Genomic DNA, 14,034 nt, shown 5'->3' with positions numbered 1-14,034 from the left:
GGTTGGGACAGTTTCTGCAATTGCTTGAGCCTTTCTTTTTCCTCTCGCTCCTCTTGTGATAATGCTGGTGCAGAGAGGTGCCTCTGAAGATCCTGGCCCACAACAACCTGATTGGCCGCATAATCGGAAAGAGTGGCAACACCATCAAGCGCATCATGGAGCAGACTGACACCAAGATCACAGTGTCCAGGTAGGCATGCGCGCAGGTTTGAGGTCGCCCTTGGCCAGCTGTTGTTGCCGGGCTCACAGACATGAGAGTAATGAGTCGTGACATTTTGTGTCTGCTTGCTGTAACCATTGATAGTGTAACTTCTTGTGTCGGGACACATATACTCGCGCGATAACAGCTTTGTTCTGTCAAGCTCGTCTTGATCTGAAGAAAAACTTGCTGTAACCTAATCCTGTTTTGTATGATGCCAAGATGTGCAAGTGGTGTATGAGTGAATATTTTAGCTAGCACTGCAAATTTTTCGGCTCGGTTTGCTGTCTTGTATTTTTGGACAGGTAGTTCAGTGCTGGTGCAAGTGGGTGAAATTTGATTCTTGGAACGGCAACATTGAGTTGCACAGGGATGTGTAATGGTTTAGCCTGTGCTTGTTTACGATCTACTCCTGTTAATCCTAAGTTGCAAAGTGTCTATAGTACTTTAGGATCTATTCCTGTTAATCCTACACGCTTGAAACACATTAGCATTGCTACACACAACATTGCTAGGCTGATTCTGATATACAGTGAAAGCCCGTTAATTCGGAAAATCGGATAATTCGACGCGCACGCGAGGTCCCTACAATTATACATAGGAGTCTATGGGGCGAAACTCCCGTTAATTCGAACAAATTTTGCCGTGCTTCGGTTAATTCGACTTGGCTCCGCAGCCCGCCAAGCCGGTGCGCCGAGAGAAAAAAGAAAAAAACGCTGCCACGAGCGGTAAGGAGAGGCCCTGACGTCACTTTTTGTGAAGCCGCCTCGCAACCGGAAGTTGGCTCGGCTCTCCTCACTATCTTCCTTCTCCACCGAGCTACGGGGCGGGATCGCGCGCGGCTCGCAAGCGCTTCGTAAAAGAAAGGTATAAAAAAAAAAACGCGCGGCTCGCCGCTACACTCCTACACCTCCCTCCCGGCAAACACGCACCTAGACACAGACCGGCGCACAGGTGCAGTGAACCTTTTCCGACGCCAGGCGAAGAAAGACGGCATTGCCCGCCACTTATAGCTCAGCTCACCATCCTCCTCGGGCTACCGTACACCCGCCGTGTGGCCTTCGAAACGCAGCTCAGCATCGCCGAGAGCGGCTTCACGTTTCTGTGCTGTGTGGTGAGGTGCGAAAGTTCGCTGATCAAAACAATCAACGCTTCTTCGCGTGTCGAAGCGTGGTTCCGCAGTGCCACCTTTTCGCGAGATTCATTTCAATGCATCGATCGCTCGCCGTAACGACACCAAGTTGGACGAACAAAATATCAAATGAGCGGTTATTTGCCCCATTTAAAAACAATCCTAGATGCGTGCGTAACATCACGACGCCAGGCATGTAGACTTCAACACGCAAGGCCGAACACACCGTGCCGAAAGCCCGTCCACCGCCACCGAGAAACACTCGGGCCCCTAGCAACAACGACGCCGTACGCCGTTGCTAGTGGCCCGACTTTTTAAGCCTAAATTTTGGCGCCACTTCCGCCACATTCTCGCCAATGCATTGGGAATACGAAGGGCCTCTCCTTAGTTTTCCTTCCTCCATGGGCTGGCGTCTTTTTTTTTTTTTTTTTTGTGCTTTGTTGTGTCGCAGCAGTTGCTACGGTCAGCGGTTATTTACGGTGCCTTTTTTGGTAATTCCGCGCTTTGTCAGCGTGTTTACTGCGCTACTTATTGTTGCTGTTTTGTTGGGACTGAGATAAGGGTGAAAGGAAATTGCACGGGGCCGGGCCTGCCTACTGGCTCAGCCCAGCCACCACCGCTGCCACGTGCAGATAGAGGAGAGTTAAAAGATCAGAGGAAAGATAAAGAGAAAAGATAAGACTCGCAGTTGTCAGGGTTGTCAGCGGGGATGCCACTGAAACAACCAGCGGGGATGCCACTGAAAAAACAGATAAGCGGAGCGCCGCCTGGGTGGGTAGCGCACAGTGCCTGAGCGCCTCGCCTTCGTGTCCTGTCAGCTGACCGAGGATGAAATAATTGAAGTGACAGGCGCTGACAAAGAAGGTGACCATTGTGAGCAGTTGTCCCAAATGCCGAGAGGACTTCTGTGAACAAATCCCCGACGGCGCGTGTGCCGCGGAGCACCTGGCAGCTGTTAGAGCTATCGTAGTCGCTCAAATTCGCTCGAAAAAGCAGACGACGTTAACAGATTTCTTTGCCAAATAAAGGTACGTCCTGTTGCAGCAAACATTGTTTTTTGTTAATTCGATAATTCCGATAATTCGACATTCGGATAATTCGACAATTTCTCGCGGTCCCGTCAGTGTTGAATTAATGAGCTTTTACTGTATCTCTGTTGTAGAATGCGCCAGGAATTGAAGTGCTTCTTTGAAAAATGTGGTTTTTATCTGTTTTCAGGTCTTTCATTGACAAAGGCAGGGATTTTCCACCCCCTTATCTGTGTAGTACTTGTGTGCCGTGTTCTTCGCAGCCTGCACGATGGCAGTGCCCTGCACCTGGAGCGGGTGATCAGCATCAAGGGCAAGCCTGAGGGTGTGTGCCGGGCCGAGCAGCTGGTGAGTGCCAAGCTGCGCCAGTCGTACGAGAGCGACCTGGCGGCCCTGGCGCCCCAGAGCATGATGTTCCCTGGCCTGCACCCAATGGCCATGCTGTCGGCCTACCCACCACCCATGCATGGGCCCGCCCGGCCGCCCCACTACCACCGAGGGGGTGGTGGGGGCCCCTACGGGGGTGGGCCGCACCCACCTGCGGTTGGGGGAGGCGGCTACATGGGGGGGGGCCCCCACGGCCCCATGGGCTACCCACCGGCCGGACCGGGGGGCGAGGGCCGGGAGCTGGTCTGCCTGTACATCCCCAACGCAGCCGTGGGTGCCATCATTGGCACGGGAGGCAGCAGCATCCGCGACATGATCATGCTGTCCGGGGCCTCCATCAAGGTGTGTGTTTCAGAAATTGCTGCACTGTAAATTGCTGCACTGTGTAGTGCGACCCATACACTTGTGGATATTGGAATGGCGAACATCAATGTCGGAGTGTTGTGTCAATTAGTAGTCGTGATGTTTTTTTACTAGAGATTTGCACAGTTGAGTCTACCTATTACAGTCACCTTCCATTGGTTTGTTATTCAGTAGAATCTCAGTATTACGGCAACCTGATCAGATGTTCGTTGTGTAGAATTAGCAGAATTTCGGGTGTTCCAAACACCTCCCGCCCGTGCAACTGCAGATATGAGCGCGCTAGCGGTGACAGCGCCCTCGGGCATAAAGTGCTGCCCGCACATGACTTACGCTGTGATCAGAAGTCTTGCCGGACACATCATGAGCAGTGAACGGAGGCACACAGCCTGCTTATCACCCGACGTTGCGATGACTTTCGTATTTGCACGATTGTAAGTTGACCCTCCCCCATACTGCATGTCAAAAACGGGGCGTGCTCGTAGGCACATTTCACAACGAAAGTGTAATGGTCACTGGACTAGTCGTCCTCACTTCTGCCATCGTCTTCAAGCCTGTTTCAGTGCAAGCGAAAACCCTCACGATTCCTTTCGTCGCAGCGCGAAAACCTATTTCGAGCCGTCACGGCAGCTCGAGCGGCAAGCGTGACGAGGTTCCAGCAAGTTGGAAATTACACTCTTCACTAATAGCCACTGTGCATCGTCATCCCGTGAAATCCCGCACTTCACAAACAACACCACCACGACATTGGGTGGAACAGCTGAAAATTTTGCCTCTCTGCAGTCCCGAAACGTCGAACTTGCTGCCCAGCGCGTAGTTTGTTTCTTAGCGCAAAGAATGGCAGCCATTTTGAATTTAGCCATGGACGCTTACCTGGAGCACTATGACAGTCGACTAAGCACAGCAGTAAAAACAGGCAAAACATGGCCAGCAGTGCAGTCAAATGCGTCAAACAGAGCAACCATGCGTGAGTGGCAGTGGCTCTTCCATCGCCTATCGACAATCCCCGGAAACGCTGCCGTTTTGAGTGACGATGCCTCCACAAATGGAACAGCGGCCCTTCCATCAACTATCGGCACTCCCAAAAGTAAAACATCAAAACCAAAATTTTTGTGAGCAGACGTGCAGAATAGCGGAATGCTACTGGGTAGAGCCGTAGAGCAAGCATGAAATTGCAATCACATCATAGCGCCCCGGATATCACGTTACAAAAAGTTGAGAGCATGCGATACTGAATCCGGTTTTCCATCAGTGGGGAATGCATGTTGGATCAGTTACAGGAACCAGTGATGCAAAGCTAGGGTCACTGATGGGCAGTGAGAAAGTTGAAATAAAACTAATGGAGGCTTGAAAATGTGTGCCATTATTAGCACTGTTGTGTTGCTCAGAAAGGAAGCTTTGTGGCTACTGTGACATTCTTGTGTCTTCTTTGCACTCTTGTCACAGGTTGCTCAACCAAACAAGGATGACCCTGCTGATGCTCATGAGAGGAAGGTCACCATTGTTGGAACTCCAGAGTCTCAATGGAGGGTGGGTGATTTTGTCTGTTATTCTCAGTCATACCTACTACCGTATAAATGCGTGCAAGGGCCGCACTTTTCTTTTCCAGATTCGAGGGTCAATTTTCGGGGTGCGGCTCATACAGGCGATTTACGAAAGAATAAATTTTTTTTAAGTAAAAACACACCAATCAGGGAATGAGCGGCATTTATTCTGCATCCAGTCATCACTCGCCGAGTATTTCGACTCTTGAGCTCGTGCTGTGCTCTGGTGCACGCTCGTCCCAAAAAAAGCCGCGCAGCATGTCCGCAGTCAACGCGTAGCCGTTGTTCCGCACTTCCATCACATAAGAAAGCAGCTCTTCTTCCATTTCGGGAAACTCGCACGGCTTGTCTCGGAAAGCCGGCTTTTTGCAGCTTGTGTTTCTCAATGCATCCTTCTGGTTGCACCATCATCGGACGCACTCCACGGCCGCATCGAATTTCCTGCCCGCCGCACGCTTGCCGTGTTCGAAACCTAACTCCCAGCCGTGTAGCTTTTAAGGTGCTTGCCCATCGTGCTAAAACTGCAAAACTCTGTGGCAGCACGCGAAAGCCACAACCATCATCTACGGCGAGCACGCTAACACGCCACAAAAACAGCAGAAGGCTGGAGCGGGCGATGCTGATGTTGTTGTGGATAGTGGGAGGTCGCGAAAAAGTTGACAGTGATGATGATGACCGCGGCCTCGGTCGCCATCCATAGACGGCACTCGGAAGCTTGTGTGCGCATGCGTGGCCTCTGCGATCAAGCGCACTTTCGTTCGCAGCCGGAGCTGATCGCGGAGGCCACGGCGCATGCATTTAGAAGGCTATTCCCACCTGGGTCGTGGAAAGTTCGAGTGCGGTATGGTAGTTAGTACAACAGGTGAAATTGCTTTACCTCTTCACTTGCCACTTCAGCGATGATCTGTTTAAAGCCAACACGCCTCAGGAATCAAAGTTGGGTAGGAGAGATGGAAACATCACGGTGAAATCCGAAATATTTCCATTTTCTCGCGCTGTCAAGCACATAGGTTTGGTTGGTGGGATCAAACCCGTGAACTTGCACATAAGGACCAAGCAGGTTGTTGAATGCATGAACAGAGAAGTGTTTTTTTTTTAGTCAGATTTGCGTGCCCTTTTACCTGCATATGTTGATTCAAGGTTGAGAAGTGAGGAGCATTTTATGGTTGCTCTAATGTGAATGCAGCAGTTCTCTCAGATTACCGTATTTACTCGAATCTAACGCGCACCTTTTTTCCGATATATCGGGTCCAAAAATTGGGTGCGCGTTAGAATCGAGTACGACCCTAAATCTCCGATATCATATCGCCATCGGCATTTCAAAATGGCCGCCTCATACGCACTTCGAGAGCGTAGCTGACTGGCTGCCTGTGCTTAGGTTAGTCTATCCGTTTTCTGCGTTTGCTCTACCAGCATGGACGGGCCGACAGCGAAGATACGCCGAGTTCATCATGATGCCGCATTTAAAAGGAAAGTCATCATGTGTGCAGAGACGGACGGAAATCGGGCCGCATCACGCGTATTCGGAGTACCAGAAACGTGCGTGCGGGACTGGCGCAAGCAGAAGGAAAAGATTTTCGCCAGCAAGGCTACACGAAAGGGTTTCAGTGGACCGAAGCAGGGCCGGTTCGCCGAAATAGAAGAGCGGCTCGCAGAATATGTTCAAGAGCAGCGAGCGGCGCAGCAACCAGTGACGACCGATCTGCTCAAAGTCCGGGCGATGCAGTTAGCCCTACAAACAGGGCTAACGCGGAGTGACTTCAAAGCCAGCAGGTGCTGGCTCTCAAATTTTATGAAGAGGAAAGGTTTTTCTCTTAGAAGGCGAACGGGGATATGCCAAAAGTTGCCTGAGGAATATGAGGAAAAGCTGCACAGTTTTCAGCGGTTCGTTTTGGGTTTGCGCCGCAGACACGGCTACGGCCTCGGCCAGATTGGAAATGCCGATCAAACACCGCTGTACTTCGACATGCCTGCCAACACAACTGTTGAAAAGAAGGGGGCGAAGCAAGTGCGCGTGTTGTCTTCCGGCCATGAAAAAACACGCGTCACCGCAATGCTTTGTTGCACCGCGGATGGACACAAGCTGCCCCCGTATCTTATATTCAGACGCAAGACGCTCCCGAAAGGAATCGTGTTTCCGAGTGGCGTGATCGTGCGCGCAAATGAAAAAGGTTGGATGACCACGGACTTGGTCGCCGACTGGATCGATCACGTCTGGCGCAAGAGACCCGGCGGCAGTTTGGGCCTGCGTGCGATGCTTGTGCTCGACGCGTTCAGGTGCCATCTCGACCAACGCATCAAGGACAAGCTCGCAGCGTGCAACACCGACCTTGTCGTGATACCCGGCGGCATGACATCGCAGCTCCAGCCGCTCGATGTCTGTTTGAATAAGCCGGTTAAAGACAGGATTCGGGCGCTCTACACCGAATGGCTTGTGAGTGGCTGCCATGAATTCACTCCCAGCAATAGGATCAAGCGTGCCTCGCTGCAAGACTTCGCTGGATGGGCGAAAGATGCGTGGTGCACGATACCGTCTGCCATGGTCAGCAAGGCCTTTAAGAAATGTGGCATATCGAATGCCATGGACGGCACCGAGGATGAAATGCTTTGGTCCGTCAACAGTGATAAGGAGTTGTCTGACAGCGACGACGAGTGAACCTTGTGCCGGCGGGCTGATCCCGGGCTGGCCTTGCATACGTCTCCTCGGCCAACGCCTCCTCTTCTTCTCTCAAAGCTGCTTTGGCAGCTTTTTTTTTTCAACGGTCCCTCTCGGGGCCACCAATCGCGCTTCGGCAGAGCATGCTGGCGCGATGATTCCCGCTGTGTCTCACTCGAGTTCCTCTCTCTACACCAAGTTGCGATAATAAACACACACATAAAAAAAGTAAACGGCTTATCTTGCCAAGATTGTTTTCACTACGCCGGCACGGCTGATCCCGGGCTTGGCAAGATAAGCCGTTTCCTTTTTTATGTGTGTGTTTATTATCGCAACTTTAGTGCATCGAGATTAAATCTTTGTTTTTCCAAACGAGACAAAGTTGTATTGCTGCATGAAAGCACGAGGTGGGTGGTACCTTTTTTTTTTGTCATGGAAAACGGGTGCGCGTTACAATCAAGTTTTTTTTTTTTTCGGTGGGGGGGGTCACGAAAAACGGGTGCGCGTTAGAATCGAGGGCGCGTTAGATTCGAGTAAATACGGTATATAGCCATGTTTTTGTGTCTAGGGTCAGTTGGTGTTGAGCTACTGACTGCATTAAATTTGGTTCTTGCAGATCTCGCTATGAAGTACCGCACTGCTGTTCTTTCGAGTGTTTCTGTGTTAGGGCTAACGGCGGAGTTCATGTCCTGTGCATGAAAGGCATCTGCTGTTTTGTGACTGCAAAGAGTGGAGCCGCTTATTAGCTTGCCAAGTGAAATTTTAACTTTGCTGTCCCTGATTTCTGCACGTGCCATCTTCACCATCAGTGGCCACATTTGGTCTTCCGCATTGCAATTGCGACCCCAAGTTCTGCTTAGCAGGGTTGTTAGCGGCGCACTTTAGAAGCAAAGCCTGCTTTGCTGCGGTAGCCTGTGGAGAGAGTAGTGCAGAAACTGATGCTTGTGCTTGATGCGGGGTTGTTTTTTCTTTCCCATTCTGCCTTGCCTCATTGCAGGCACAAAGCATGATCTTCAACAAGGTGTGTTACGAGGGCTGTGTGGCCAACCAGGACGGTACCCTGAGGGTGGAAATCTTCGTGCCTTCCAGCCAAGTGGGACGCATCATTGGCAAGGGTGGCCAGACTGTGAGTACGAGATTGAGCTGTCAGTGGGTGGGGTAGACATTGGTGCGAAATGCTACGTGCAGTTTCTTGGGCGCACCGGAAAAAGGTTGCCGGGGAGGGGTGTGAGAACAGCTCTAATGGCCCTGTGTGCAGTCTCGCCACTCCCATTTCAGTGGGAAAGGGATGAGAGTCGCTTCATGCTTGCTGAGTAACGGAAGACTGCATTGATCAGAGCCTTTAGGAGGTAAAAGGCGCGGTGTTCCTGCCCGAAGTGGGTTGCAGTCAAGTTGTGCAGAACATCACTGAATGGTTCAGCTGGGTCCACCTGCCTTTCAGCAGCTGTGGAGTTCTGCTTCTGATTGCTAGAAAGTGTGTGGCTGCACACCCCCTGTAGAACAAAAAAAATAAAATGCCCATGTGCATTGAAACCTGTGGGGATGAAATTTGGTGGAGGGTTCATCATGGCTGTCTATCTGCTAATCGTGAACACCGCAGCAGCTGTTGCAGTCAACTCTGGATGATCCTAACTCGATGGAAGCTGAAAATTTGTTAAAATTATGCAAAGCTTGAATTGAAGAGCCTTTCTTAAGGGTAGACGCGAGTTAAAAGATGGCGATTTTCATTTAAAAAATCAGTTCTGCGTTTTTGACTGTTTCAGCAACATTGATCGATTAACGCACTTGAGGTGGCAAGAAAAGGCGTAGATCAGACCCAGTTTCAAATGCGTCATGCGACAGATCACAGCATCCCATGCCAGTGGGCTTGTGCAGGGCTCTAGGCCTATGCTTGTTCTCTCCAAGGCCGGCTTCGCAAACTCCCGGGTAGTAGTAATAATAATTTTTTTTTCATTTCCCCGCCAAAACTAAGCGCTTTCTTTGGACCTTCAACTCAGCTGCTGTGATGTGCAGGATGATAATCTTACTTACCCTTATTGCATTGTTTGATGTCAAGAGAAACCAATGACATGCATTTGAGCAGGTTCCCTGCAGTAAAATTTCTTGAAAGCTTTCGGCAGAAAGTTTTCTAACATATTACATAAGTGTGCAAGCATGCAAACATACCTGCATGTTCTTTGAAGGTGTTATAATGGTGACTCCATTAACGAAACATTTTTTATTTTCTGAGGCCCTGTTCCCCTCCTAACGTCCTTCCCTGGTGCAGGTCAGGGAGCTGCAGCGGCTGACACGTGCCCTCATCAAGCTGCCTGAGGAGAGCCAGAACGCCAACACCGAGGAGACCCCAGTGCATATCCTGGGTGACTTTTTCAGCACCCACGTAAGTGCCAGCTGCCTTGCTCTGGGTATCAATGGGAAAGGCAGGAACATGGAAACTGTGTTGATGGAAGGCAGGGAAAAATGAATACCGTATTTACTCGCATAATGATCACACTTTTTTTTTTTTTTTCAAAAAATTGACGCAAATTTAGGGGTGCGATCATTACGCAGGGTAAATTTTTGACAAAAAATTTTTGAGCCCCGAAAACGCAAACAAGTTGCAGGTCAGACTACCCTTGTCACTGAGGCGTGCTACCCGCGGTTACGGCGCTAAACACGGTTATCGCGAACAGAGCTCGGCGATCTCTGCTTACATCGTTAACCAAGAGTGTGAAAAGCGCATGAGGTGGCCCGCTTCAAGAACGTACTTTCTTCGCACTAAATCACATTCCAAGAGCAACGCATCAAAATAAGCAGTGTGTATAGTGCTGCGCGACGGCGCTTTTATGCAGCCTTCGATCTCGTCCGATGGCACAGCAGCAGCGTACAACACCAACGTCTCGCGGTGCTCAAGCTGCGCATTTTACCACCGTTATGCCGAAAAATGTCCGGTCCCTGCCGCATCATTAAAGTAGGTGACAAATTCGGAACGCTCTCGGCACCAGATTCCGCGAGCTTACCGCAATGATGCCTCTTGCGAGCGCGGCAGACGACGGCGCTCTGTACTCCCTAGTCGTCGCTAGGCCTAACTTGTTTTGTATTGAAGCCACAGTGGTCGGCGCTTTTCAACTGACCAACGCTATAATGAATGTTCTACTTATAGTGCTGCCTTACTGACAACCGAACTGTTTCGTATTAAAAGAAATATATACGTTCGATTTCAGCGACGCCTTAGCAGCGGAGCTGGCGTGCAAGCAGATCGGGTCACTCGCGCTGCAACGAACGGGAGCTGCTACGCGGCTACGAGCGTACAACTAGCTTGCATTGCAGTTATTACTCCTACCAGCAACTCAGTACAGGCCAGCGATCCTCAAGGAGGATTCATTTTTGACATTCTCATATCCCAGGGCTTGTTATTTACGAGAACAATAAAGTTTAGCCGAATCACCGCGTCACTTCGTTGCACCGTAACCCAGATCGGTGGCGAGCCTTGCGATAACGGCGAACCGTGATTTGAGATTACCGCAGATAAGTTTGGTATCCGCGATTAAGCATAACCGCATTTAGACTGCCCGTGTGACTGCAGGTCAGCCAACAGGCTGCTGACAGAGCAAGATGGCTAGACTCGACTTCGTCGACAAATTGCAGCGGCAAGCTCGGGGTGCGATTATTACGCGGGAAATAAAAAAAGATTGAAGTTTGCCAACAAAATTCGGGGGTTCGATCATTAAGCGAGTGTGATCATTATGCGAGTAAATGCGGTAGAGTGTAAGCAATGATGTGCTGGTGTTTCTAAGCCTCGTGCCATTTATGGTTTTTCATTGGCCCACAGGGACAAAAAACCTACCAGCCGAGAAACGTAATATCAGAGCACACAGCGTGAAACGGCTTTACATCATCTGCAGTTTTTTTTTTTTTTAATTTCTTTTAAGCCCACCATGCTTTCTTGAAATTTGCAATGCTTTGTGACTCTCTAGGACGTCCATAACAGCACCCTGCGATGACTCTGTCTGCCTGTGCAGCTGCTGTCTGTGGAAGGGGGGGCGGCAATGAGGGAGCGCATGCATGCACCACGCCGACAAAGTTTTATCTCGCATGTGATTGTGCATTGTCTTCATGGCGGCCAGTTAATTCCTACACAATCCTCGCTGAATGGAATCTACAAGCGGCGTCTTTTAAGCTGCGAAGGACAAGAAGAATTCGAATGGCAGAAACAACAGCCCCAGTGCCCACCCGCATGACTACATCTCGTACAGCAGTGCCTGTGCGCCTTCTCTCGTGGCATAGTTTCCTTTTTGCACCATTGGCCGGTTGCACTCTCGTTGCAGTGATGGTGGAACTGCACAAACAGCCGCAACAGAAGTTCATGCCACCCACAAAAGCTCAGGCCATGGGTGCAGGGTCAGCAGAGCAGTCAAGCGCTGATACAGTCGAACCTCGTTATAACGAACACGGATACAACGAATTATCGGATATAACGAAGTGAAAGAAAAGTTTGGTTGGACATGCTTTATTTCTAAGGGAGTTCTATCTGTATAACGAAACGAAAAATTAAAAATTTGACACTGTATCGGTTATAACGAAGCAGTTTTTGTATTCACGGGGCTCAAAATGCGCAAACAAGAAGGAAAAAATCTCAAAACACGCTAAATTTTGATCTTTTGAAGCGCGCGCACCTAAAATGTGTTTGAATCACCCGCGCTTCCGCACGCGGCGCCATCTAGGGAGAGCGAATGAATCTAGCATCAACGGCTGCCTAGCACGTGACTGGCACGTGATCGAACCGACGCCCGCTCCGCTCCCCGGCCACCCCCGCCGTCGCAATTTCCGACCAATTTCAGTTCAATCTGTAGACGCCGTAGCGGAACGCGTCTTAACAAACAGCAGTTTCGCTTGAAACGAAGATAAAGATATTCAGGGCAGTTGACAGCGGGCGCAAGGAAAAGTCATTGCCGCGGACTTCGGTGTTGCGCCTAGCACTCTTATCTATCTAGATAAGATGGTTGTCCTGAGCGCAAGGCAGATTTCAAACGCCCACTCTGCAGGCGCTGTGAAGAATGACAGCAAGACAGGATGTTGAAGATGCCTTGTTTGCATGGTTCAAGGACGTTATAGCGCGTAACCTGCCTGTGTCTGGTGCCGTCCTTCAAATGAAGGCGAGAAGTCTCACTTCCCTCTGAGGCCACAATGACTTCATGCAAGCAGTGGCTGGCTGCAGCGATTTAATGACCGCCATCGGATTGTTTGCCACGTCTTGTCTGGCGAAGAAGCAGCCGTTGGCGCCGAGAACTGCGAGAAGTAGGCAGAAAGCTTCCGCATGCAACTGGGAGGCAAGCGGACAATTTCGGCGAGACGACATGGCGTCAGCTGGCGGTTCCGAACGTTACGTTCGAGGAATTCGTCTGTGCAGATGACAACTTGGCTGTGGCACCCGAACTGACCGACCAAGAAATTGCTGATCAGGTGGTTTCCGCAAATGATGCTAGAAACAGCGATGCATGTGAAGATGGCGAAGTGCGAGCTCTCAGCAGCGCCGAGGCCGCTGACATGGCCAGGAAGTTCAGGGGGTACTTCGGGAACCTACCTGTGGCCAAATCAGCTGACATCGGGAAAGCGCTGCTCTGTGTTGATTTCGTTGAGAAATATAACCTGTCAAACAGTGTGAAGTGCCGCCAAACGAAGATTACATCGTTTTTTGAATAAATTAGTTTTTGCACCTGGCCAGCAGCCCGATTTGTGAGTTTTCCTCTTGCTTTCCAGTACGAAATGCAAGGCGAGGTTTCATATGCTTATACCACGCGTTAAATTCAAAAATAGTGCATTTTTTCAACCCTGTGCTGTCCATCTTAAAGTACTCTTTACCTGGGTTTATTAGCGACCTTTTCTGTGGGAATTTGAGTGCATACTTTTATAACGAATATTGGATATAACGAACGAATTTCCGCGCAAAATGCGACTTCGTTATAACGAGGTTGGACTGTAGAGCATAGAGTTCCTCTCTAGCTGGTGTGCTGCTACCATTCTGCTCATGCTAGGCAAAGGCTGTCAAAATGTCTGACATGCAATGGATCAAGTGATACAGTCGAACCCGGATATATCGAACCCGCATATTTCGAATTATTGGCTATATCGAACACACAGATCACCCCCTTGAAAATACTATGTAAAAGCATAGGACAGTTGCGTTGTATATCGAATTCCATTTTCGGCGGACATTGGATACTATATCGAACGCTGCGCCGCGCCCCTGGAAGGTGCGCTTTCCCCAAAGACTTCCTGTCCAGTCCTCAGCCGCTTCAGCGGAGAACATTTCCACAGTCAGTCAGCAGGCGCAGGGCCTTTTCTTTTTTTTAGTTCTCCGTTTTTGCGCCCCACCGGCGCGAGCTTTCCTGCTCCTCCTGTACCGCCGGCGTGTGCTTCGTCAAGGTCATTGGAGCTCAGCGAAGAGAGCGCGCGGCATGGAGACGCGCGGCGATGTGGGGAAAGGAAGAGAGAGAGAAAATAGTCGCTCGTGGGTCTGGGGAGAAGAGACGGCTCAGAAAAAGAAAAAAAAACGAAGCCCAGAGCGTTGATCTTTCTCCCTGCTCTTTCTTTTCCCTCTGTCGTTCCTTCGCAGCCGCGCTGACTGCCGCTCCCATAGGCTTCGCTCGGACCGCACCATCTGCGCCTCGCGTGTTTTTCTTGTGTGTGCCTGTGTTTCAACGCGCGACGTGAAGCAGGCCACAGTAGCCAACTGTTTTGCAAGGCAG

The 14,034-nt window shown here is 50.3% G+C and overlaps 1 protein-coding gene across 2 annotated transcripts in view; it reads left to right on the top strand.

Annotated features, from left to right (window-relative positions):
- The window catches only part of Imp (IGF-II mRNA-binding protein), a 38,747-nt gene that overhangs the window by 16,084 nt on the left and 8,629 nt on the right, over positions 1 to 14,034 (top strand). For both annotated transcript variants that reach the window (XM_089545537.1, XM_089545536.1), the window contains exons 9-13: positions 74 to 190; positions 2,623 to 3,088; positions 4,553 to 4,636; positions 8,304 to 8,432; positions 9,573 to 9,686. In XM_089545537.1, the coding sequence (XP_089401663.1) occupies positions 74 to 190; positions 2,623 to 3,088; positions 4,553 to 4,636; positions 8,304 to 8,432; positions 9,573 to 9,686 (910 nt within the window). The remainder of the gene's footprint in view (positions 1 to 73; positions 191 to 2,622; positions 3,089 to 4,552; positions 4,637 to 8,303; positions 8,433 to 9,572; positions 9,687 to 14,034) is intronic.

Source organism: Amblyomma mixtum, chromosome 5 (assembly GCF_055824585.1).
Source record: "Amblyomma mixtum isolate Tamu chromosome 5, ASM5582458v1, whole genome shotgun sequence".
In the NCBI taxonomy this organism is placed as follows: Eukaryota; Metazoa; Arthropoda; class Arachnida; order Ixodida; family Ixodidae; genus Amblyomma; species Amblyomma mixtum.
Note: the sequence above shows the minus strand (reverse complement) of the source record. Positions and strands in the feature narration are given on the sequence as shown.